This window comes from Fusarium venenatum (assembly GCF_020744135.1).
Source record: "Fusarium venenatum strain MPI-CAGE-CH-0201 chromosome Unknown EDB82scaffold_2, whole genome shotgun sequence".
Classification (NCBI taxonomy): Eukaryota; Fungi; Ascomycota; class Sordariomycetes; order Hypocreales; family Nectriaceae; genus Fusarium; species Fusarium venenatum.
Genome location: NW_027072130.1, coordinates 7,588,181 through 7,612,232, shown reverse-complemented (window position 1 = coordinate 7,612,232; position 24,052 = coordinate 7,588,181). Strand labels below are relative to the sequence as shown.

Sequence of the window (24,052 nt, the reverse complement as noted above, 5' to 3'; positions counted from 1 at the left end):
TGTTTGTTTTATCATGGGATGATGTAGGTCATTGCAAAGGCCTAATAATTTCTTATCTAATATACGAGACTCGCATTTAACTCGCTTCTGAACTGAGTGCAACCGTGTGAACGAAACAATGTGTGATCATCTGATCTTGATCAATTGGGTCGTGTGTTGAGTGTTTAAAAGATGACGTCGTCGTCGTCATTCTCACCAAGAACGTCTGTAGCAGTATCGTCGTTCTTCTGAGATGTTTTCTCGCCTTGTGCCGCAGCCTCTGCCTCTCGGCGCGCCTTCATCTCGGCGTCTGCCACAGCTGTGTCGCGCTGTTTCTTGTTTGCGACCTGGGATTGGTTAGAGTTGTACCTTGCGTAGCGGGCGGTTGGATCATGCCTTCTTCAATCTGTAAAATTCCTCACGATCGAGTTCGTCTAGCTCAGAGTTGATGTACTTGATGGTGTTCTCGGTCCTTGGTATGATGACATGTTCGATCGCGTTAACTTGAGAATCATTAGCATCGTTGGCTTTGGACAATGTCGAAAGAACTGACCGCGCCTATTCACTACCTTGATAACCTCATCAAGGATCACGAATGCAGTCTGTAGACTAGCAAGTTCAACGAGTGCTTCTACAGCACGAGCATATGTCTCTCTGCAGCGTTGAACCTGCTGTCCACCCTTGCCCAAGCCCGTCAGGCCGAAATCGTTGTTGCCTTCGGTAAGATAGCTTTCGAACGCCGGAAGCAAAACACCCGAGACGTTTTCTTGTTTTGTGCGAACTCGAAATCGTGCAGACTTGGCGGACTCTTGTACTTGGTAGCCAATATCACCACCCACGGCATAGGTGACCTCTGCCAGGGAGAAAGCTGCAATCTGCATTACTCTTCCCATCTTTCTCTTCGCCTCATCGATTCGTTTGGTGATCTCTGTATCAAAAAGTATCAGTACAGTTGGGAATACTTCAGGTCGCAGTAAAGAGCTGCGGGATGGGGTTATTGACCTCGGAATCGTCTGCATCGAAATTATTAGTGCACTGTAGAAATAAATATACATTGGTATGGGTCAATTGCGTACTTCGTCAGGGCCTCACTCTTTCTTTTCAACAGACTGTGACCTATCTCTGCGCCCTTGAGCTTCGCCTTCATGATACCCAGCGACTGCCGGGTTGGGAAGACAGCCTCGCGATCCTGCGATAGCTCTAGATCAGCGTTCCATCCATCGTGGAAGAATTAATATAACCCACTTGAGCTCCCGACATCTTGAGTTGTAATAGGTGGTGTTCTGTGCTAGGTGTATGTGTGAAGTTGAAGAAGCTCCTGTTTCGTCGAAGCGTGCTGGGTATCGTCACAAGGCCGAGACACCACTAAACTGGTAAGCACCAGCTCTATCTCAGAGTTGCTGGGCTACTGGGCAGCCAAGCAGCTACGTAGAATCCCAATAACGTAAGCATTTAAAGACCCACTTCGGCGGGTGGATCATACATATTCCAACTACCCAGCAGGTCATGTCGCGGCTTTGGAAAAATACAACCATACTCGCGTTTGACTGTCGCAAATACCGAGTCACCGCGCCGACTTTTCCCTTATCGACCCGAGACGCTCACGAGACGGACGGTTCGTAGAGCGGTCAATTTGCGCTCACGGCCAGACCGTGGCCCGCGACGAAAAGACTGGTTTTGGAAACATATTCGACATTCGACATTCTACACAGATCTCGACGATGTTCAGTTCACGCTGATCCAACTTAATTACTGTTTCTGCGGAAGTGTTGCGTTATACTTCTCGTACCACCAATATAGTCATTATGGCCCCAATCGTTCCAGCCCTGAGTTGGGCGCGCAGACAGCCTCAGCTGCATCTTGTGGTATGTGTTATTAACACGCGTAGTTTTAAGGATACGAAAGAGCTGACAGCAAAAACTATTAGTCCAACGAAGACTCCGTTTACGAGCAAGACATCATCCGCGATCCCGGTAGCGTCAAGCCATGGCTTACTTATATCGAATTCAAGACCCGGCACGGTTCAATACTCGAGCAAGCATATGTGATGGAGCGGGCCTGCACCCAGTTACCTCGATCATACAAATTATGGAAGTTGGTACGTTGAATGGTTTTGCTGCTTTCTATTTGTTGCCCGACCGCCGATTCTAACAATGGCTAGTATCTATCATTTCGAGTTAAGCACGTCGCCAAGCTGAACTCAGCTTTGTTCGATAAGGAATATCGCAAAGTCAACGCCCTCTTTGAAAAAGCTCTCAACCTGCTCCACAAGATGCCGCGAATATGGGAGATGTACCTTCGGTTCTTGACAAAGCAGCCACTCGTCACCCTGACACGACATGTATTCGATCGAGCCTTGAGAGCCCTTCCTATAACACAACATAATCGTATATGGGCCATCTATAGGCCTTTTGCCAACTCTGCTGCTGGAGAAACTGCCGTGAAAATCTGGCGACGCTACATGCAGGTGCATCCTGAAGATGCCGAAGACTTTATCGAACTTCTTGTACAAAACGGTCTATATACCGAGGCTGCGCTCAAGTTTATCGAAGTTCTCAACAATACTAGATTCAACAGCAAGCACGGCAAAGGACATTACGAACTCTGGAGTGAGATGGTTGATTTGCTTGTCGCGCATGCGGCCGACATCGAAACTGGACACGAAACAGGAATCAACGCCGAGCGGATTATTCGAAGTGGTATCTCCAGGTTTGCTGACCAGCGAGGGAAGCTCTGGTCTGGTCTCGCCACTTACTGGATTCGAAGAGGAAGCTTTGAGCGAGCACGCGATGTGTTTGAAGAGGGCATCACTACAGTCATGACAGTTCGGGATTTCACTCTGATCTTCGAGGCATACACCGAATTCGAGGAATCTATCATCGGTGCCCTGATGGAAGTTGCATCTGGACGGGCTGAAAAGGGTGTCGACGATGAGAACGCAGATTTTGAACTCGACATCCGGATGATGCGTTTCGAACAGCTGATGGACAGGCGTCCATTCCTCTTAAACGACGTCCTATTACGCCAAAACCCCAACAATGTGCCTGAGTGGGAGAAGCGTGTCGCCCTCTGGGGCGATAACAAGAAAGAGGTTGCTCAGACATACACAGACGCCATTGCAGCCATTCAACCAAAGCGGGCTGTGGGTGCTTTCCACCAACTCTGGGCTAATTATGCCAAGTTCTATGAGCGTGGGGGTGACCTGAGGAACGCTCGTGTTATCATGGAAAAGGCTATCAAAGTCCCTTTCAAATCAGTAGCAGAACTCGCCGATATGTGGATTGAATGGGCAGAAATGGAGTTACGGAACGAGAACTTCGATGATGCCGTTCGAATCATGGCCAAGGCAGTTCAAGCGCCTAAGAGGTCCACCGTTGACTATTTCGACGAGACTCTATCACCGCAACAACGAGTCCACAAGAGTTGGAAACTGTGGAGTTTTTACGTCGACCTCGTCGAAAGTGTATCAACATTGGATGAAACCAAGAAGGTTTATGAGCGGATATTTGAGCTCCGCATTGCGACACCTCAAACAGTTGTCAACTACGCAAACTTGCTCGAGGAGCATAAATACTATGAAGAGTCGTTCAAGATATATGAGCGCGGCTTGGATCTCTTTAGTTATCCCGTTGCCTTCGAGCTTTGGAACCTCTATCTTACTAAAGCTGCCGATCGCAAGATTGGAATCGAACGTCTGCGAGATCTCTTCGAGCAAGCCGTGGAGGATTGCCCTCCCAAATTCGCCAAGACGATTTACCTCATGTACGGTAATCTAGAAGAGGAGCGTGGCTTGGCGCGACATGCCATGCGCATCTACGAGCGGGCCACAAGGGCTGTCGCGGACGAAGATCGAGCCGACATGTTCAACTTTTATATCACCAAATCTGCTTCCAACTTTGGCCTGACATCGACCCGGCCAATCTACGAGAGAGCTATCGCTGCTCTTCCCGATGTCGAAGCCAAGGACATGTGCCTCAAGTTTGCGGATATGGAGAAGAGGTTGGGCGAAATCGACCGGGCTCGCGCCATCTATGGCCACGCATCGCAGTTCTGTGATCCTCGAACCAGCCCCGACTTCTGGACCAAGTGGGAGCAGTTTGAGGTGCAGCACGGCAACGAAGACACTTTCAAGGAGATGCTGCGCATCAAGCGAAGTGTCCAAGCACAGTACAACACTGATGTTAACTTCATTGCCTCTCAGGCTCTGGCAAGAAGCCAGCGCCAACCTGATAGTGCGGAGGATGCTGAGATTACAGATGCTATGGCAGCATTGGAAAGACAGTCAAGAGCACCTCAAGGATTTGTCGCGGCCAGTACGGGCCCAGTAGGAGGAAACCCAACGACGACCACCGCTCCATCCAATCCCGATGCTATTGAGATTGATGGTCTTGATGAATGATTGGTAAAACAGGTGGTATTTCTGATTTGAATTCAATTGCGCCAAGTCATATATGTAGCTCGTTTACCCACGACGAATTATTCCCTTAGTTCCCGTTTCTCTGTCTTCTTACAAAGGACCACCGTCCGAAATTTATTTGTTGCAATGGTTGGAGTTTATTTACTACCCCAATTCTTCTCGGTCATCTTGCTCCAATACTTGTCTGCGTAATTCCTGTCAACGTGGCCGTCACGAGAACCGGGCGTAGCATAGATGGATCCCTTGCGCTTCTGGAAACGACTGGGAGGGACCTTTGAGGCATCTTGTATTGATCAGCCTTATTGCTCATCTTAGAGAGTTTTGATGTTGGTACTTACCCCACTCATCACTCATTCTTCGGTCGTATCCAGCATCACTTGCCCGGCGGTCTTGAGGAGGAGAGCCAACGACGGGGGTTTCGTTCAGAGGCTGTGTGGTGGTTTCTTGGTTGTTGATGGGTTGTCCTTCCATTGTTCTTGGTTTGGATCTGATGCCGGTTTAATCAAGCTGTAGGTTTTTGGTAAAGGGGTATATGGTAAGGGGTATCGAGTAGTTTGAAGTTGTTGGTATGTAGGTATCTGGGAAAGTTGATGACAAGGAGTTCGATGATGGGGTGTTTATATACTGCCCATGAAAGTATCACTGGGACGATCTACCCCGCAAAGCTTGAGTCTTTGCTTCGCCTGCTGACTGCTAGCTCTAGGAAGGTGAGGTGCATCGACTGAGGCTTGTACGTAGTGATGCCTTTGAGAATCTGTTAGTCGAGGTAAGAAGTGTCCGTTACTACGCAAAGAGGCAAGTGAACGTGGCTTAGATTCTAGATCACCACGGCCATTGACGTAAGTGTGATGGTCACAATACAAAGAGTCGTTGATGAGTGGTTGAGCAGTCGCAAAGGAGGTTGCCGCCATTTGAGCTGGAACACAACCTCGATGACGAGACAGTGTAGGATCAGCCCGCCTCTAGCCAAAACAGAGGAAATGATTGGGAGGCGGCGCCAAACATGATAGCTTTGAGGGGAAATTGGAGGTGGTGGTGGTAACGATGGCTAACAGATAAGCTAGGCAGAGGTACCGTGACCAGTGTCGCTCATTGCTTCAAATAGCTATTTGCCAGAGTCCGTTGGTGGTTATCAGAGCTACCGTACCCGGCAGCTTATCCGTAAAAGAGAGGTGCATCAGGAGTACGAGGGTGTTCCTGCGATGAAGATAATTGGATGAATAATTTGAGCCATGCACCGTAGATAGCTCAGCTCGGCAAAGAGCTGGCAGACATGCAGCACGCACTTATGCAGCCACAGTGGCAAGCCAGCGAAGCCTTTTTGGCAATTGTTTGTAATTTCATGTCAAATCACTGTGTTGGATATGTATGTGTCAACAGGAGAGAATGGGCAACGGTAATTGGGAAATACAATGGTCTGTAAGAATGTATCCTACAGTATAGGTGACGTTAAGAGACACTTCCAGATATATGGTAGACTCTGGACAAATCCATCATGAACTCTCGTGTGCCTGTTCACCGATCGTATACATCCAATAGGCACTGTACGGTATCTGAATAACTGTACTTGGCAGCTCGATCTTGGATGTAATACAAGGCGCTAGTTAATCTAAGCCAAGAGCCTCTAGCCAGCATTGGCTTTACCCCAGGTTTAGGAAGCTGTTGGTAAGAAGATCAACGAGACTTGGCTAACTTTGCGCTGAGCAGACCCATTCCGATACAGTAGTCTCAGATCATCAAGGAGCCTCAACTCAAGGTGGACGGACGAACTATTTTTGAAGTAGGATATTTTATTAGACTTTATGAGTGTACTCTCAAACGACGAATATTGCTTGAACCACATCTTAGAAGTAATAGGATACATACTAATGTTTACGATCAGATCAGGCATGTTCTGCATGTTGATCCCCTGTAAAGTATCAGCCATACAGTAATTCTGAGTCACACAGTGGTGTGTCTTGAAGTTTTGGGCCAATGAGGTCGCCTGGCTTGTAGAGGGACTGTAGAGGCCTATGGCGCTATAGGGAACCTGCCACCTACAGAGGTCGACAGAAACACCAAGAAACTTTTATTGTGAACCATCACCAAGTACTAGAATAATCTGTAGATTTCAACTTAAATCTTCAAGGCAAGCTGAGTGTGTTTACATACTCAAATTGATTTTAACTTAATGAACCTCCTTCACTACCAATTGCGAAGAATGTTGAAGGAGCAAATAAAAACAACACCAATGTTTCTTATCTTGTCTTTCTTTTTTCCCTCTTCTGCACAACGGCCCCACCTACTTCAAGCTCTCAAAAATTACATCAGATTAACCTGAAAGGCAGTCAACCACGCCCTCACCCGCTCAATCCATGCTAAAGCGCCTGGGCCGTCCTGGGTTTGCCATGAAGAGAAATCTTGACTCATTCTTGAAAGAGCAATACCCACTGGCTTCCAACCTAGACTCGTCCTCTACCACATCACCTACTCGGATTTTTAAACGGAAACTCCTCATGGCGACTGCTACTATCCAACTCACTCCCAAGGAACAGCAGCTTCGCCGTCTTCTTCTCGATGTAGCCAGGTCCATTGATGATTCTCGCCAAGCTCCAGAGCCTATTGTCCTCCGCTGGGCTGGTGGTTGGGTGCGCGATAAGCTTCTCAACATTCAGAGCCATGATATCGACGTCGCAATCAACGCCATGACTGGCGTTCCCTTTGCTCAAGCCATGTGCGATTATTGTGAGCAGCCAGATGCCATGGCTAAGCACAACATTGGGCCTGCGGATATTGGCAGTCTGCACAATGTTGCCCGCAACCCAGAAAAGTCAAAGCATCTTGAAACGGCCATGGTCAAGATGTTCGGACTAGACCTCGACTTCGTTAATCTTCGAAAAGAGACCTACACTGAGGACAGTCGTAACCCTCAGATGGAGTTTGGCACAGCGGAAGAAGATGCGCGCCGTCGCGATGCTACTGTGAACGCACTCTTCTATAACCTACATGATGATCGTGTTGAGGACTTCACAGGGGGGCTTGCCGATATGGATGCCAAAATTATCAGAACGCCTTTGGAGCCTTTCCAGACTTTCATGGACGACCCCCTACGGGTCTTGCGGCTCGTTCGCTTCGCCAGTCGACTTCAGTTCGAAATTGATTCTGAAACACGCAAGTTCATGGCGGACTCAAAGGTCTTGGAGGCACTGCGTGTCAAGATCAGCCGAGAACGAGTTGGTGTAGAGTATGAGAAGATGCTAAAAGGTCAGTTTGGTTGCAACAGTATCGTGAGATTTACTAACACCCGAGAAGGAGCTCACCCACATCAATCACTCGAACTGATCGATGAGCTGCAGCTCTTCCACGCCATCTTTACCGACCCTGAACACAACAACCTCCCAACACCAGAGATCTCGCAGTGGAGCGTTGCATACACTTGCCTCGATGAGCTCCTGAAGGATCAAACCCCAACTTCTGTGGCTGGACGTCTTATTACTTCTGAAGATGCTTCTTCTCCTTTCTATGCATGGAACCTTGCTGCTTTGACTCCCTGGATGATCGTCGAAGAACCCCCGAACTTTCGCAAGAAGCCAAGTGCTTATCCACCCGTAGCTGTTGTCGCTCGTGAAGGCTTCAGGGCCCCAAACAAGTTGGCAGACGTTATTTCTGCAGCATATCGCCACCGAGAAGAGATTCTGGAATTAAAAGAGGCTGTCTGTAACGGAGCTTCATATCTCGAAGAGCGCGATCGTTTTGGCATGGCCATCCGCAAATGGGATTCTCCAGCTGGTAGTTGGAGAGTACAAGTCCTCAATGCTCTGCTAGTTGAAGCACTAGAAACACTTCCAACATGGAACCGTGAAGGATCAGAAAGTCAGTAACGGGCTCTCTCACTATCCGTCAGCATTCGGACTAACATATTCTTAGAGCAAAGCGAATTCTTAGCAGGTTGGAAAAAGTTCCTCGACCACCTGGCTAAGCTGGACCTTTATGAAGTCACATCTCTCAAAAAGCTACTCGATGGAAAGGGTCTGGTCAAAGCACTCGGCACGAAACCTGGAAAATGGACTGGGCCGGCTCTTCAAGTGTGTATTGCATGGCAACTCCGTAACCCTGATGCAACGGATCCAGCAGGTGCTATAGAGGAGGTGAAAAGCCGGAGAACAGAGCTGGAGATACCATAGATGGAAGGAGGCTATGATGGTTAAATCTAAGGAAGAATGATTCTATTCCCAGTTTTAGCCCAGACGGCATTCAAACTGCCTTGCTTCCTACCTGAGTAGGCATGTGGAAGGCATCACCAAGCACATGATACTGTGTTGCTTGCTTACACTTTACTATAGATGGGGAAGAGGTTACATGTGAAAATACCACTCAACATTTATGAATCGAAAAGAATTACGAGAAAGAATATTATACTTCTACATATCTATAGGTAGCTATTGAAGTGTAATAGCGAGCAGATTTAGTAGGTATAGCACCTAACAATGACATGGAGTCTTCCAGTAGTTGTACAGCATCCGTAGGCAGCTAAGTATGGTGGGTCTCCACTGTTTTCCCAGCGTAAAAACGACATCCTCTGTAACTGTAACTGTACCTGCATTGGTCTCTTTGTCTTGCCTTTGACAAGCCCGTACATTATCCTGCCCAGATATTAGGTATTCGTGGCAATGGCCGATATCACGACTAACCACACGCCCGGCGCATTGGAGGATTTACTCGGCCCTTCGAATCTCGAGCGACTTTCTGAGCTTTCAGGTAAGCGCTATACCATATAGTGGCTCCTTTGATGGTGATTCAAAACTGACTGTATTTCGTGGTCCAGATAAGTTACAGCAAAACCTTCAAACAAGCGTAGCGGATGTCTCTTCCTCTTTAGCTGCCGCCAACGATGAGGTGCGCGTCCATACTTTGTGCATACCGGCTTAGCTCATGTGGATATATTGTGGCTAACATTCAATCATTAGGACCTCCATGATGCCGTCCTTCTAGCAGTTGGTTATCTCTCTTCAAAAGCGCAAGATGATCTGGAAAACGCTCATTTGGAAGAACTTGTCAGGAGCCTTGGTGAAAAAGTGATCATATTAGGGACAGACAAAGGTAGGCCAAAACATCATCCTACTGAAGCCACTGGCGTATGACTAACACAAGGCAGAACAGTCAGACCTTATCACAGAAGCAGCCGTTGCTGGCATTGCTATTGCTTCTTCAACCCACTCACTGGCTTTAGGCACGGATGTTCTGATAAAGCTGACTGCTGTTACGGATTCCCAAGATCCATGCACAAATGATATCGCTGCATCAACAGCCACAAGGACTTTGACTGAGCAGATCTCAGCTCAGAAACTGCCAGGGTTCATCGGTAATGACATACTCCAAAACACTTTGAAGCCACTATTTGTAAAAGCTTCATCTAGAATCACAGCTTCAGGAAGACCCTACCAGTATGCCACAGTAGATGATCGGTCACAGACATTTTCAGAAGTACAGTCGTGGAGAAGCCAAGCTCCCTGGGCGGAGGCCACGATACAATGGGCTGTCAACGCATCAACCGTCAGTCACTTTATCTATACCTATCTTGGAGCGCTAATCTTACTTCTCGTAGGAATCAACTATCAAAGAGCATTGGCCTTTGTTTATGCCAGCCTTGTTAGCGCTTGTGGAAGACCAGGCGATCGAGGTCAAAGCAAAAGGCTTGAGAGTCTTGGCTGTCTTTGTGGAAAAGTGTCCAGCTCAAGTACTGCAAGGCAGAGGCATAGGACGTGTCTTCGCAGACGTCACATTCCCCCTCCTCCTCTACCTCCCCAGTGTTACCCCAGAGGCTGAATCTATAACCATCCTTAACCCGGCTTACGACGTGCTCATCAAGCTGGCAGAGCGCACTGGAAGCCAGGGCAACCCTGAGCGTCGCAGATTTCTCGACAAGATCCTTCGAGATGGGGTTTTTGCTGGTCACCATCATGCTTCACAGTACACGCGTATAGTACAGGTCATCGTGCAAAACGCCGCAGCGGTGGTCAATTGCATGGGTATCTATTCAATTAAGCACCTTTCGGTACGTTTCTATGTGCTCCTTTAGAATATTCAAATCGCTAAGTCATCTGCACTAGGCTCTTCTCTCAATGTCGTCGTCCATCATGACAGACCCTTTTGCAGTCTCGTATCCTCCAACTCTCTTAGCAACAACGCAGCTAGTTGGTGCGATAATCGGCAACGCATGGCCTCGAGTCCGAGAGCCTGAACATATGGAAAATGTTATTCGAATCCTATCGTTGTGCTGGCTCAACACCTTGGAAGAGATCGAAGACAGTGTGTCTCAAGACCAGAAAGAGGGGCTTCAAGCTGTATCTCAAGAACTGACAAGCAAGGCCAAAGCTTTGAAGGCACTTTGGACCGAGGATGCTTCTAAACGGCCATCAGATCTCGATGAAGCGTTGAAAAAAGAACCAAAACTAGCAAGACTGTTTTCTACCGCCTCAGCTTGAAGACCAGCTCTGCTGCTACCAAGACCTAGTCAAGTGGTTGCTGCTTGAAGAAAGACTTTCCACGCAGCCATTTCCTATAAGCTTTGTATCGTTTCTTGGGACCGTCCTCCTCGGTTACCGTTAGGGGATTCTCCCCTACCTTGAGTAGTTCGGCATAGACATCAATCTCTTCTTCCGTGCCCTTCACCATTAAACCCTCGTCCTGCCAGCCACCACTTAGATATTCCTGATATTCGGATGCATCTACATCGACAGGCGTGTCACTCGAGATGACAAGAGGAAGATTTTGAGGATGTTTGATATACCGCTCGTAATCTTCAGACTCTTGTTCGGCAACAGATGGATTCAGAGAATCGTGTACAGCTTTGGTAAAGGTCCATTGTGCGGCCTTGGACTTTTCCAATGCGGTCGGCTTCGCATTAGGATCTTGGTCAGACGCTTTCAACTGCTGGCTTGCATCTGATCGCAAGGAACTGCTAAGGGCATGCTTGTCTTGTGTGGGTTGCAGCCAACGCTGGAGAGAGATTCCTTTCGCTTGTGGCACGCCCGAAGCTGTGTCTGACACCCCGTTTACTCCTGTCACGCCTCGTACTGAAGAAGCGTCTTTCTTAGCTTTCTTCTTCTCGCCATGTTCGACATCGTTGTCTGTGCGGACTCTAAAGGGGCTCAGGTCGTAGCGGCCATCCTGAGTTGATTTCAGGGGGATATATTTGATAGTCGAGTTCATCTTATATGCAAACATTTTGGGAAAGGAGGAGAGGGTAGAAGGTCTGTAATACTCCAGCCAATAATCGTCAAAGAATTCAACCGGATGAACGCGAGCAATATCCTTGCTTGGTACGTATGGCGGTACAGTTCGTTCCTGCAAGTGAGCCGGAACGTACCAATTGATGTAGTCGTGTTTCATTCTGACCGACCAGTCTCGCGGGTCGGCATGATGTAGGTAATAATCAGTGGCCAGATCCCATAACATCGGTTGGCCTTGAACGAAGATATAATTGCCAAGAAACAAGTTGTATGCCTCCTGGCGCTGACTGTCGAGAAAAGAATTATTATAGTACCGCTTGAAGCTTTCGATCATATCTCGTGAATGACTGGTCCATTGGTTGATCTTGCGATATGTTTCCATAGTATTGACTAGCTGCGAGCCGCCGTACTGAACGGCAATGGTGTCGCCATGATCGTGCCACATGTGGGTGAACAGGTTGACCGCGTCTGTGTCGTAATCGATCGATGTATCCTCCAGTATACCAAGAGCATGGAGCTGGTGACCAAGCGCTCTCTTTCCGATGACAAACTGCGCAGCGTTGGTACGATCTAAGCAATCAATACAATTCGTTCTGGCGACTCCGTTCTGCGCCGTCATGGGGCTCGTCAAACCGTCGCCATTCTGGAAGAAGCCAGTAGTAGTAAGGACTGATTCTGCAATAAGTTCGAGATTGCCTATGACATCCCCTCCGCGCACTTTCGAGGCACGACTCATATCCCAAGCCTTGTGGATTATCTTCTTATCTTCTGGCAAGAATTGGTTGAGGTAGTTGATTGCATGCGTGTACTCTTCTAACAGCTTCGATTCCCGTGGTGTGCGTTCCTTGGCTTTGATCAAATTGACGACATAGATTGGTGCTCCGTATCGCTCAAACAGGTTATCGAAATGTAGTGCAGCTGCTCCGTAGAAGGGATCAACCAAATTAAGCTCTATTGGGGGTTTGGGTGTAACGCCAGTGCTGTCTTGGGTCCAGTAGAGTGGGATACTTCCTCGGTGCTGAACATAGGAAGTGTATTGCGGGCTACAATATAGTTCAGGTCCAGGTGCGTGGAATGATGTCGTTAGAGATTCGGCAACGATCTGTTCGGTCTCAACATCGTTGGCAACGTAGCCCTATAAGCTGTCAGAGCACAGTCCTTCAAACTGGTGTCGATTGTATGGGTAAGGGACAACATACGAGATCGTTAGCTCCTCTCTTCAGGAAACGGGCACCAGCAAAGTAGCGTGACCGCCTGGCAATAACCGTGATATGCGCAGTACGTCCATATATCGAGAGAGCTACTGATTGTCAGAACTGCTCGCTGGTACAGAATTTCGATCATTGCTAACAATACTCACCTGCTTGGTCAATATACCCATGAATAATAGGACGGCACCAGTCGTAAGGATCTCGTAGAGCAGCAACGGCAGGTTGTAGCAGGTAGTCATTCCACACGAACATGGAGTTAAAGTTATCATCGTCTGGTGGGAGCATACCCTTCGCTAGAGCCTCGCGCTCCCGGATAACATTATGCTGCAGCGTCCGCGTAACATCATAAGAATAGCTATAGTAGAAAGAGCGAGTAAGGTCAAGATTATTCAGGATACCAAGAAATCGCTGCTCCTCCGTATTGCGAGCGTCGGGTTTGAACTTGGGTGGCGTAAGAGGAACAAGCTCCGTCCCCTCAATCTGATATATATAGTGTCCTCCCACCATTGCGACGGTGCTTTTCTTGGTGATAAGTAGCATGTAGTAAGGTCCGGTGAATTTGATAAACCCTAGTAAACCCCATGTTGTGCAACGGAGCTTGATACCGCCTGTCCCTCGGTTTCCATCATCTATGGTATCCAGCAGTTGATTCATCTCTTTGAGACTATAAACAATCTTGTCGTCTGTCACACTGAGCTCTGCGCCTTCGGTAGTGCGGTCAATCTTGAGGATACGGTACCGCGTTTCGCTGACGTCCACACCGACAATATAATATCGACTAGCCGTCTCGTATAGACTGAACTTATGCATCTTGTAAATCAGCCGATCGGGGACACGATCGTCAAATGTGTCTGGAAAGGCCCTGGTGGAAGGATCAGGACTTGTCGTTCGGACAAAGGGTTTCGCTACCGCTGGCTCGTCGTCGTTATCGTCTTCCTCGATCGTAGGACCGCCAGCGGCTTCGGAAGATAGTGGGCTTGTAGCTCCATTGTTTTGTAGTGAAGGAAATACGGGCGCATCACCGCTCGCGTCGTCGGTGGTTGGTAAAGCGTTTATTTCGGTTCCTGAGCTGAGCGCGTCTGGAATACCGTATTCAGACATTATGACAACCGCGTGACATCCCACGACCTCTGTCAGTGGGTAGCTGCTAGAGGATGTTTTTGCACATATAAGAGAAACGTTCGTTTGGGCCTAATCGGCCAAAGGCTTTAATTGTTGTAGAATTAGGAATCTGGGTCCCGGAAGCACCTAGGTACAGGGCGCGTAGTAAACGAATTCACAGCCAAACAGATCGGGATCTAGACTCCAGGGACCGATGCTCGGACTGTTACTCAAAGTCCCCTATCGTCGTGCTACTTACCTCTTACAATTATCGTAGGTATAGTGTCTTGAGTTAACCCCCGAACAATCCCCCACATCTCATATGACGTCGCTTGGGTCACATGCTTACGACTACAGCTAGCTTAGATGTTCAGGCGACCATGGTCCCCCCAAATTGACTAAGATATCAAACATGTGCTTGAAAATGCTGCTACATAAATATTCTTTAATTCATCAATTTCCTGGTGACTATAAAAGAAACAAAAACTTTATTAGTCATGTCGTAGAGACTGCGTTAACGTGGCAATTAAATGCACAACAAATCTCAATCCAGACGCCATTAGGCAAGAAATGTTGATAATGTGGTCTTGGAGTTGACCTTCCATTCCTTCTTGCTCCTTCTATTAAGAAATCTACTATATGCTTGCATCGCCCTCCTTTTATGAGTCGTCTGATGATGAAGTTTCTGCATCCTCAGCTGCTTTCTCCTGAATCTCTTCGTCTGCATCCTGAGATTGTGCTGGCGCGTCAACAGTCTGCTCATTTGTGTTTTCCTTGCTCGGTGGCTCGTCTAGTGCGAGCTCTCCGCGAAGCTCGGGTAAGAAACGATCTATACGTTTCCAGGTTTCTGACCAAAGCTTCTCCTTTGAGGGATCCTTCTGCGGCGAAACAAGATATCCGCTACTTGCCATGAACAAGAGCACGTTCTTGAGATTCTCACGGACCGCCTCCTCCTGTAATTGGTCAGTACTCGCTCGACTAGGACTGTTTGTTGAATAACTCACGAGGCTATCGCCTTGGCCACTGTTCATAAGCCGGTCCATGATTTCAATGATCTTGATCCAGAGATCCAGCATGCCGTCCCATTCAGATAGCAGTACCATATACTGAAGGAAAACCTTGCAGAGGAGAGAGGCAGACTGTACTCTCATCTCGCTCATTCCATCTCGGTCCGAAAGGAATACTTCAGGCTTGAGGAGCTGGGTTATCAGAGGGAACAGCACCTTTCCAAAAATGGCGGTCCATTCTTTGGGGTCACTGCAAGTCAACTCTGGTGATAGGAGCGACCGTTGGAGAGCGGAAAAGGCAAGCTGTCGCACGTCCCTGCAAGGGTTTGCACATTGCGTCGTCAATGCTTGGAAGATAGGCAACCAGTATGCGGACCAAGCTATAGGACGGTCAGAAACAGGCGCACGATAGTAATTCATGTAATTAACAAACCTTCACTACTTTCAAGCTGAGACTGTTGCATGAGGTGGGGAATCCTGTCTGTCATGTTGTAAAGCATGTTGACTGCCTTTGATCCTCTGTTGACAGCCTCGGGGTTGCTACGAGCAAGAGTTAGCTAAACTGGCACCAAAACGAAGTATTCTCCGGTACTTACAGCTTCTTTTCCTGTTTAGGAGGATTGGTTCTCGGCGATCGGGGGCTTCGGGGTTGCATCTTAGGTTGACGCGGGCTGGCAGCAGAAGCAAAGTCATTCAAGAGCGAAATTGCCGCTTCGTAGTTATCGGCCATGATGGCTGGAGGCGTTCCGGTGGTTCCCTTCTCCAAGATTTCAAACACCAATGCTGCCGCCTCAGGGCGTTGAGCCAAGGTTCGCAGGATGACCCAAAAGTCAGGAGACGTCATCATCTCGCGTCGTAAGGGGCCAGATTCTTCAATGCAAAGCGAGAGGCCCTGCAGGACCAAATCCGAGTTCTTGCCCAATGCCTCTTGTGGAAGAGTCGAAATCGTGTGGAGCAAAAAGGGAACGTTCACGAAGTCGTGATCCTGGACGATGTTAGCATTATATTGCAAGTGCGTTGTCGTCAGACTTACATAGCCGATGTTGAGCAGCTTCAGAGCATAGAACGACGCTCGAGAAACCGTGACAGCATGGTATCGCGCGGGGTCCCGGAGGACGCTCTGGAGTGTGTCAAAGACAATTTTGCCCATGCTTTCGATTGACTCGGCATCCCTTGATGCCAACAGCGTACAAAACTCAAGAATGTATGCCACGCTCGGATCATACTCTATGTGTCCTGGTGATCGCGTATGGCCATTTGTGGGTGGCGCTGGCATACTCTCGTGCTTGACACTAATGACAGTCGTGGTTGAATCCTCAGGCAGTTGATCAACAAGTGTTTCAACAATGAGCTTGGCTACAGACGGGTTCAAATTCCTTGCAAAACGTTAGTTTTCGGTATAGGAAGGCCTCCGGGGCTACTCACGCGATGTTTTCGAACACAGCAGTCATATTACACTGCTTGATACAATCAATAGTGCAGAGTGTGCTCTCTAGTTCCTCATCGGATGGTTCAGGGGGGTCATCCGCAGCGTAGCTAGAGATGTATGATGTAAATGCTGAAAAGAAGCCGGTATCTGCGTTCCGTGCTCCTCGGTCAATGACTTGTGATGGCGTCTGAAGGGGAATGGACGGCAATGGCAAACTTGGCAGATTGTCTGGAGAGAAAGGTGACATAAGTGAGTTATTAAAAAGGTTGAGCCATATGCGAATCATCTACTGTTGTTAGCAGAACGTTAGGTGACGGGATAAGAATACATACGTATTTCCAACTCCTGTGAATTAGTTCTTCACTGCCAGTGACAACACGGAAGAGCACAAGCGTCGCTAGCTGGGCCCGGAGGTCTCGTCCGAGCTTAACAGCAAGCTCACTAACCATGACACTGCCATCGCCAGCTTGGACTTCAGTGTTCAAAGAAGTGTTGAATTGTGAATCAGTTGCCAAAGTTGACATATGACTGAGGCAGTAAACGATCTGGTCGAGTGCCTCTGTGTTCTTGTATTTCGTAGCAATGCGAGCACACTCGTGGAAGCCAGTGACGATTCGGGCGAAGACGGCGTCGTCGGTGGCGGACATGAAGACATAAGACAACGTGGAAACGATGGGCTTCCACGTTGTTGCAAACATGTCGGCATCATAAATGTTTGTATTGGAGATGACAAGGGGACCAGCTGACTCTGTCTTGAGAAGAAGTTCTCTCCAAGCATAGTCGAAAGCATGCTTGTTGTCGTGCTCGTCAGGAAGGATGATTTCGTTCGATTTGATTGACTGGTAGATTGTCTGCAGATACTCGGGTGCAAAGTTCTGGCCATTGTTGGTTCCCCTTAGGTTCCTGGCGAAGTCCTCCAGTGTCATGCGTTTTTTCGCCTCCAAGTTGGGGTTGTGCTGGTCAGTGTTCAACAGGATAATGGCGTAGGTCAAGATGTACACCGCATCCTTGTCAGCAACTTCGCCAGTTGAATCATCGGAACAAAACTTTTCAGAGAAAGCTTCCACGATCGTGGCAATCAAAGGCGCCTCTCCGGGCAATCGGAAGGATTCTAGAAATTGGCGCAACGCCTCGTCCACTCGCTTTCCAGCGAAGTCAAAAAGATTCAAGAAAGCCTCAAGAATTAGTTCATTACCTCGCTTAGAGATAAAGTCACCAAGAACTTTCTTATTAACGCGAGAGGTGCCCTTGAGGAAGTTGGCGACCGCCACAGGATCCGAGGCACCCTTGATGATGCCCTGTGCTTCTAGGTATGCCAGGCCTGCCTTGGGCTTTTCGTTGAACTTGCTTGCGCCCTTGATGATGATCTTCTTCTTGCGTCGTTGATCCCTCAGGGTCTCCGGGTCTGGAAAGCCTTCAAGCACGGGGTCTTCTTCAAGACGCTCATCGATAAACTGAATATACCGAAGTAGCGCATCAAGGCAGAGTGGCGGTACACTTGTAGTACTCCACGTTGCAGAGTCAGGAAGAGCGTTTCTGGAAAGCAGACCAATCATGTCTTCACAAAGATCAGCCCGATCGACATCACAATCATAGTTGATAAAGAGCTCAGCCATAAACGTTGGCATTCGCGACAAGACCCCGATACTTTCCACCATGGCCTGGCGAGCATCTGGTTTGCGAGCACCCCCTTCCAAGCCAAGCTTTTGACGGTCCTTGACCGGAACTGGGGTCGCTCGTCCGCTGCTGGGCTGCGAAGATTGCGAAGGCTTCACCAACTTAGGAGTTTGCGGAATACCGGCATAAAGAGAAGGATCAATTCCAGGCTCGCGAGGTATCTCAACTTTAGGGTGGAGGCAAGCAACCAGATATGAAAGGAACAATTCCTGCTGGAGCTTGAGCACTCCACGGCAAGTTGCCAAGAGTGTCCCAGCAACAACAAGAGACTCTTCGAGGAGGGCCATGTTGTCCGACCTCACCAGCTGGAACAGATAGCAACATAGGCGGTCCTCTGCTATGCCTGCCAGGGCTGGATGTCGTGAAATAAAGGGGCCCGCAACCTCGAGGGCGACATGTATGATTCGCAATGCCATGACTCTCATTGTGTCCGTGTGCGTTCGATCTTGAGGATCCAAAAAGTTTACCAACACCCGTAATAGCTCACGAACAGAAGGCAGAGAGTAAGGTCTAAGGTCGAGGGACTCTGTTTCCTCCATGGGGTCGCTTGCAGTGGCCGGCGCTGTTTCCGTGGTGGCTACGGTATCTCTACTCATTCGCTCGGGGTCTGGTGTCGATGTACCAGGGACCTCTAGACTCATCGGTTCCGTAGATAGCCCACCTGTTTCGGGAGCAGGGTTTTCCATCCTAACAGTGTCCAGGTCATCGTCGGCCTGTTGTTCCAGAGTCTCACCGTCTTCGCCAGCCTCAGTCTCTAGATGCTTGACATCTTCGAATATAATCTGACACATCTTGACCAGCGAAGCTTCAGCAGTGCGACGCAAAACAGGAGAGAATCGTGGCTGCGAGCAGATAGCGAGGCCGCGGCCCATCATGTCGCAAACGCTCTCGTCGCTCAGAATATCTCCTCCGGGCCCGGACATCATGTCTTCCATCAGGTTGAGAATCATCAGAAGAACAACCTCGACCTGGCCCGAGTCACTGATGTCGAATTGACAATGTGTGACAGCAACCGAGAGAGACTGCATGGCTAATGCGAATCGCGGCGACTCGGGAGAGATGAAACCGTAAGCCAAAAACTTCCTCAAGGCGCCCAGAGCAAGAATTGTAATCGGGGCAGCGGTACCCTTTGTCTGGATGACATGAAGGAAGGGGGCTAGGATCGTGGGGGCATCGAAAGATCGGATATCTAGAAGCGAAAAAGTCAGCTACCATGATAGATGTATGGAGAAGACTCCGAACGAACTGGTCTACCGTACCTTTCACACCGGCAAGTTCATGCCTCAATTTGCCGAAGCCAGCAATCATGGGGTTGTCTTGCATACTTTTCCCCCTTTGCCCACGTAAACCCCAACGATTGGTAAGGCCATCATGAGAACCGTCACCACTGATGCTGCCCACTGGGCTTTTACTTCGCTCGTGAGGTGAAGGGCTTGGGGGTCCTAACTGAAGAGGGTTGGGACTTCCACCGAGAATGGCTGAGACGGACGAATGGGGTGAGCGCGCATGCTTCTGAATAGCAGACGTTATGGAGATGCACTCCGATATAATCAAAGACAAGGGGTCAACTGCGACAGTGACAGGTCGACTTCGGTATTGCATGCGCGCAGAGAGCGCACGATTCTCGAAACTCGAGACCCCGGACGGTCTAGGACTCTCCATATTCAATGGTGGTTGTTCATCGCGACTCATTGTATCGTAAGTTCGAGATCGTTGTTGCTTTGCGACCGTTCGGCTCGTTCAGACTCGAGGGCGGATAGGGAGGTCCAAATATTTGTGCAAAAGCAATGGCTGGCGACCTGCTGGGGAAAAAGAAAAAAATGAGTTTGTTGGAAGATAAGGCCAGGTTTCGGCCGGGAAATAATCCAACAATCGCTAGGAATTTGTCTGCGAGAAGTTGTGAGGTTGGATGATGGATAAAGTCGCTACGTAGCGTACGGCTAGGTAAGGTACCACTTCCCGACCAAAGATCTATCCCGCCCCCGAAGCTACGTGCTGTCCTCCAGGTGTCGTCCAGCACCTGCACTGATTGGTCAGCGGGGCTGTCATGATCCATTCAACGGCCCCCCTGAACGAACAACACACCTTAAAAGATAACCATATTTGATGATTTGATCTCAACAAAGCATAATTCAATGGAATGGACTCACGGTTTTATTCGCTAAGGCTATAGCGCAGCACCAGAGTTCTTTTTACCAGTGCACCCGGTTAGCTAGGCGAGCGCCTCACAAGATCGCTAATCTTTTAAGTCCAAGGGCCTTTAGAACTGACATATTAACTTCATCGCCTGTCCAGACTTATTATATACTTTGTTGGCCTTGATAGAGATTATTTAAATTCTAATGAAGATGTACATGCTCACAGGGATAGATACATGTTCCCATTGTTACTATGTGTTGATCTGACCCTGCGATCACCAATACCAAAGCCTGTGATAGAAGAAAGATTTCCTCATTCTAGAGTTGATAAAAAAAACAGCCCCTTTCCCAACCTACCAAACGCCAGCTACATGCCAATAAAAGGGGGCTATTGTTGGCTACATCTTCAACTGTAGCTATTGACAGTCATCCGCTCCAGCGGCCAAAGACTCCAGTGGCATTCATTCTATTATACAGCAAGTAAAATTCAAGCAGCCGCATTATCAGCATTTTAGGCAGCCTTGGGCACATCCTTTGCGACTTCTTCGGCCTGCTTAACCTCCTGCTTGGCCACTTGTGGCTTATTTTCGCCCTGTGCTGCATTACCAGGAACATTGTTGACCTGTTGCGCAGCCTGCTCTTTGGGAGGCTGGGCCACAGGTGCGTTATTGACGACAGGCTTTGGTTGAGCTACCAAGTTTTGCATCTCTTGCTTGTCCTTCTCCCACTCGTTTCTGGTATCACTGTACTCTTCTTTGATCTTTTGCTGGTTCTTCTTCTTTTCCTCTTCTTGTTTCTCGCGGGCAAGTCGCTCTTTCTCCATTTCCTGTACCCGAAGTCAGTATGTAGAAATTAATCTTGAATTTGTAAGACACGAACCTCCATATGACGGATATCATCCACACTAGGCTCATACAAATGCCAGATGACATAATGAGGTAGACCAATAACTGAGTACCCCATTCTCTTGGACATCTATTTGAATCATATTAGCTGTGAACTATAAGCATACCACATGGACAAGATGCTTACCTTGCCGAAACCTTCTGTCTCGGCATGCTTTTCGAAGCTGAAAGCTGGGAAGTGAACTCCGGATCGGAAAACCTTGGCCTTGGCCAAAATGCTAACACCACCAACACCATCAATTTCCATTTCCATATCAGGGTCGCCAAAAGGATCACGAAGATAGGCCAAGTGAGGTCTCCATGTGGCATATTCGGCATATCCCTCGACGATGACAGCATCTTCATCAAGAGTGTCGGCGAGAGCTAGAGCCGTTTCGGACTCTTGCCAGGAGTTCAGGTCATAGGGTTGTTCACCACCAAGCCAGTCAGGCAAGGGTCGCCAGACATCTGGTGCACGGTTAGTATTTAGAAGACAACTTGTAGCACATTGATTCCAAACTTACTTGGAACGATAACGTCCTTGTTATGGCGCATGAGATCTTCTAAGATGGTGAAAGGCGCAGTCTCGACGTCGACGTCGCGCCAATAAACCCAAGAATGATAGGGTCGCAGGGCCGCACTCAGAAGCCAGTTTCGAGCCTGTGCCATCAGCTTTCGGCGACTAGCCTGGGCGGCGAATCCGTGACGGCTTTCGACATCTTGGTTGACCTTCTGACCAAAGTCCTTCTCGATGATAGAGATCTCGCCATAAGGCTGCTTAGGGTCCCCGTCGGCTTGAATAGCCTCCAAACTATCGGAGAGGACCTTGAGAGTGTTGTCCTTTGAGTCGGAGACGAGGAATGCGAGATCAATCAGGTGGTGTGGGTATGTCAGGTTGCGCATGTGGGAAAAAAACATCTCCAAGTGCGCTTCAGCATCACGGAGCGGCACGCATAGGAGAATACGCTCTTCGCGCTCCCAACCACGAGCGGTACCCTGAACATTAGTCAAGTCGTAATATCGAACCGTCTCGAGCTCGGGAGTGCCACTGGAAGAAAGGAGGCCAAATGAAACCAGGGAAGCCACCGAGCTGGAAGGCCAAAGCCAAAGGCTGAAAATAAACAGGATCACTGCGCAAATACCCAGGCGAGTTAGGAGCTTGTTGCGACGTCTTTGAGCGGGTGTGTAAGCGCGAGGCTGGAATCTAGCGAAGAGGTTGTGTCAGTATTGTTGATCATGAATGTTTGCGCCACAAGTCATATTGGTTTTCAAAAACATTTCTGGTTTAGAGGAAGCCGTACTTGTGTGGTGAGATATCGAAGGTATTGCCGCGTGGGTAGCCATTCGAAAAGGCGGCAGCGTGGTGCCGGGGCATCATCTTCGAATTGGAACCTGGCAAGTCATAGGAGGGCATTGACGGCTTCGGCGTGGAGTCGCTCCACGGCTCGTTTATATATTGTGCTCGAAGTCGAGCCTGTATTCCAGATACCAGGCAAGTTAATCGTTGTACGATGAAGTCGGACGCAAAAACCAGTGAGCGGGACGCAATTCGATGTCGAAAGGAGATGGTATACAGTGTCGAGGGTGGGCTAGATGGTAGGTGTCCCCTGTCGGTCAAGAACGTGATTAAATGCTGTCGGTTTGTAAAGGAGTGTCTGAATCGTTTTCGGTTCTGATTTTCTTCGTGGAGGTCGCCGCGATAGTTCTATGGTGCTCAAGGGCAAGGTGGCTCCAACGCCGACCAAGTTGACTTGGAGGATACGAAATCTAATGTGCCAGAGCGCTGAAATGCATGTGTTCAGTTACCCTCATCGAGGCAAGGGGTGGCTGGTCGCTTTTGATTGGTCTCTTGCGGTCAGCTCGTTCCAGACTTGGCCTTTTCGAGAAGCAACACGATCCACACTTTGAAGGGTCTAAGAATAGGAACCACTACCTACCATCCGCCGTCAGATTAAATACGAACAACAAATAGCTCCTGACATCAGAAAACTTGTCTCTTGCCAGGAGTATCGGCAACAAGCGAGCATGGATTAATCTCGAATTTTTCCAGTTCAGCTTATGAATCTGTCGCCTACTCCGAACGGCTAAGTGGTGCTAAGTTTGGATTATCTCACTTGAATTCTTGATGGAAAACAATAGGACCCAGTTCCATTGTATCACTGGTGGCGCCACAGCGAGTCCAGGATTCTTCCTACTTACAACATTGGTTGGCGATGCGTTAATCTCTAATAGGGTCAAGTGTTTGGACGTAATGTAGTAAGCATGTCGCATCTCACAAAGACGTAGGTGTTCAAACTTAGGTGCATGCAAAAAACAAAAAATGGTATTTTTCACTATGGGATAACTAAATATTTCATGCCACATCTTACCTTCACTTCAATCTTCAAATGATCGAGATCTACACTCGTAAATCTGTATCTATCCGTTAGCCACTGTTCAAAGTCGAGGCTATAAACGGACGAAGATTATACACGATGCAAAGGAGTATGCGATAGTTCAGACAAGCCGTTTTTACTCAGTCAGCTCGACCGGCCCTGGATACTGATAACCCAAAACGAGCTACCAGCAGCCCTGACACTGGAGTCTTCATAACACTCCGAAGAGAAACTCCACAACCCATCATCAACCCACAAGGAGTCTAAGGTGCGGGAGGGTGACTTGGCCAAGATGATGTCGTTGAATGGATATAACTTGTTTCATCATGCAAAGCAACTCCTTTGAACTTGCAGCTTCACAATGTACTTACCAAAGATACGTGGGTTGCGTTCGGAATGAGCTGTAGTGGAATCAAAGTTCAGTCTGTTCTGGTTTCATGGTCAGCTTTGTTCAGGTCAAGCATGAAATGTAATAAAAATGGAGGGTAAAGATGTATATCAGAGATCTTGGTATGGTATAAAGGAGTCATCACATTGGTTCAGTAGCAGAACTGATTGAAAAGTTTTCTCATCATCGACATCGGAAGGGAATTGTGGAAGAAAAATTTTACTAACCTGGTCCT

The 24,052-nt window shown here is 48.5% G+C and overlaps 7 protein-coding genes across 7 annotated transcripts; 2 read left to right on the top strand and 5 right to left on the bottom strand.

Moving 5' to 3' along the window:
- Positions 1-36: 36 nt before the first annotated feature.
- On the bottom strand, positions 37-1,407 carry EDB82DRAFT_501287 (ATP synthase subunit D). The gene is made up of 6 exons (XM_065608640.1): positions 1,225-1,407; positions 1,056-1,168; positions 982-992; positions 533-907; positions 376-482; positions 37-326 (listed from the first exon to the last, which is right to left on the bottom strand). The coding sequence occupies exons 1-6, from the start codon at positions 1,237-1,239 to the stop codon at positions 165-167; spliced, it is 783 nt and encodes a 260-aa protein (XP_065465008.1). The 5' UTR covers positions 1,240-1,407; the 3' UTR covers positions 37-164.
- A 101-nt stretch (positions 1,408-1,508) lies between these two features.
- Positions 1,509-4,383, top strand: EDB82DRAFT_537186 (uncharacterized protein). Its single transcript, XM_025735997.2, has 3 exons — positions 1,509-1,844; positions 1,907-2,077; positions 2,141-4,383. Exons 1-3 carry the CDS (start codon positions 1,785-1,787, stop codon positions 4,376-4,378), a joined length of 2,469 nt encoding a protein of 822 aa, XP_025586648.1. The 5' UTR covers positions 1,509-1,784; the 3' UTR covers positions 4,379-4,383.
- Positions 4,384-4,533: 150 nt separating this feature from the next.
- On the bottom strand, positions 4,534-4,867 carry EDB82DRAFT_525368 (uncharacterized protein; the record flags this gene model as incomplete). The annotated part of the gene is made up of 2 exons (XM_025735996.1): positions 4,534-4,679; positions 4,735-4,867. The coding sequence occupies 2 exons, from the start codon at positions 4,865-4,867 to the stop codon at positions 4,534-4,536; spliced, it is 279 nt and encodes a 92-aa protein (XP_025586647.1).
- A 1,883-nt stretch (positions 4,868-6,750) lies between these two features.
- EDB82DRAFT_545995 (uncharacterized protein) lies at positions 6,751-10,860 on the top strand (the record flags this gene model as incomplete). The annotated part of the gene is made up of 9 exons (XM_065609449.1): positions 6,751-7,639; positions 7,688-8,248; positions 8,324-8,523; positions 9,034-9,133; positions 9,201-9,229; positions 9,343-9,475; positions 9,531-9,928; positions 9,981-10,430; positions 10,486-10,860. 9 exons carry the CDS (start codon positions 6,751-6,753, stop codon positions 10,858-10,860), a joined length of 3,135 nt encoding a protein of 1,044 aa, XP_065465007.1.
- EDB82DRAFT_189438 (SacI homology domain-containing protein) lies at positions 10,670-14,328 on the bottom strand. Its single transcript, XM_025735993.2, has 3 exons — positions 12,968-14,328; positions 12,807-12,907; positions 10,670-12,742 (listed from the first exon to the last, which is right to left on the bottom strand). The coding sequence occupies exons 1-3, from the start codon at positions 13,917-13,919 to the stop codon at positions 10,886-10,888; spliced, it is 2,910 nt and encodes a 969-aa protein (XP_025586644.1). The 5' UTR covers positions 13,920-14,328; the 3' UTR covers positions 10,670-10,885.
- An 18-nt stretch (positions 14,329-14,346) lies between these two features.
- Positions 14,347-20,040, bottom strand: EDB82DRAFT_501277 (uncharacterized protein). Its single transcript, XM_065608639.1, has 7 exons — positions 19,292-20,040; positions 16,688-19,221; positions 16,352-16,641; positions 15,523-16,302; positions 15,360-15,466; positions 14,924-15,306; positions 14,347-14,872 (listed from the first exon to the last, which is right to left on the bottom strand). The coding sequence occupies exons 1-7, from the start codon at positions 19,722-19,724 to the stop codon at positions 14,579-14,581; spliced, it is 4,821 nt and encodes a 1,606-aa protein (XP_065465006.1). The 5' UTR covers positions 19,725-20,040; the 3' UTR covers positions 14,347-14,578.
- Positions 20,041-20,362: 322 nt separating this feature from the next.
- Positions 20,363-22,881, bottom strand: EDB82DRAFT_501271 (Anp1-domain-containing protein). The gene is made up of 5 exons (XM_025735991.2): positions 22,356-22,881; positions 21,579-22,258; positions 21,203-21,522; positions 21,050-21,145; positions 20,363-20,996 (listed from the first exon to the last, which is right to left on the bottom strand). The coding sequence occupies exons 1-5, from the start codon at positions 22,466-22,468 to the stop codon at positions 20,682-20,684; spliced, it is 1,524 nt and encodes a 507-aa protein (XP_025586642.1). The 5' UTR covers positions 22,469-22,881; the 3' UTR covers positions 20,363-20,681.
- Between the last annotated feature and the right edge of the window lie 1,171 nt (positions 22,882-24,052).

What these genes read in the sequence shown, in the direction of transcription:
- EDB82DRAFT_501287 (XM_065608640.1), bottom strand. An exon ending in CAAGGTAGTGAATAGGCGCG is followed by an intron (nt 483 to 532) that starts GTCAGTTCTTTC and finishes ATGATTCTCAAG; the next exon opens with TTAACGCGATCGAACATGTC. An exon ending in AATTTTACAGATTGAAGAAG is followed by an intron (nt 327 to 375) that starts GCATGATCCAAC and finishes AACCAATCCCAG; the next exon opens with GTCGCAAACAAGAAACAGCG.
- EDB82DRAFT_537186 (XM_025735997.2), top strand. Translation starts at nt 1,785, where the DNA reads ATGGCCCCAATCGTTCCAGCCCTGAGTTGGGCGCGCAGACAGCCTCAG. An exon ending in AGCCTCAGCTGCATCTTGTG is followed by an intron (nt 1,845 to 1,906) that starts GTATGTGTTATT and finishes AAAAACTATTAG; the next exon opens with TCCAACGAAGACTCCGTTTA. An exon ending in CATACAAATTATGGAAGTTG is followed by an intron (nt 2,078 to 2,140) that starts GTACGTTGAATG and finishes AACAATGGCTAG; the next exon opens with TATCTATCATTTCGAGTTAA.
- EDB82DRAFT_189438 (XM_025735993.2), bottom strand. Translation starts at nt 13,919, where the DNA reads ATGTCTGAATACGGTATTCCAGACGCGCTCAGCTCAGGAACCGAAATA. An exon ending in TGGGTATATTGACCAAGCAG is followed by an intron (nt 12,908 to 12,967) that starts GTGAGTATTGTT and finishes GACAATCAGTAG; the next exon opens with CTCTCTCGATATATGGACGT. An exon ending in AGAGAGGAGCTAACGATCTC is followed by an intron (nt 12,743 to 12,806) that starts GTATGTTGTCCC and finishes GACAGCTTATAG; the next exon opens with GGCTACGTTGCCAACGATGT.
- EDB82DRAFT_501277 (XM_065608639.1), bottom strand. Translation starts at nt 19,724, where the DNA reads ATGAGTCGCGATGAACAACCACCATTGAATATGGAGAGTCCTAGACCG. An exon ending in TTCACAGGAGTTGGAAATAC is followed by an intron (nt 16,642 to 16,687) that starts GTATGTATTCTT and finishes TAACAACAGTAG; the next exon opens with ATGATTCGCATATGGCTCAA. An exon ending in CCTAAACAGGAAAAGAAGCT is followed by an intron (nt 15,467 to 15,522) that starts GTAAGTACCGGA and finishes TCTTGCTCGTAG; the next exon opens with CAACCCCGAGGCTGTCAACA.
- EDB82DRAFT_501271 (XM_025735991.2), bottom strand. Translation starts at nt 22,468, where the DNA reads ATGCCCTCCTATGACTTGCCAGGTTCCAATTCGAAGATGATGCCCCGG. An exon ending in TTCGATATCTCACCACACAA is followed by an intron (nt 22,259 to 22,355) that starts GTACGGCTTCCT and finishes CCTCTTCGCTAG; the next exon opens with ATTCCAGCCTCGCGCTTACA. An exon ending in CAAGGACGTTATCGTTCCAA is followed by an intron (nt 21,523 to 21,578) that starts GTAAGTTTGGAA and finishes ACCGTGCACCAG; the next exon opens with ATGTCTGGCGACCCTTGCCT.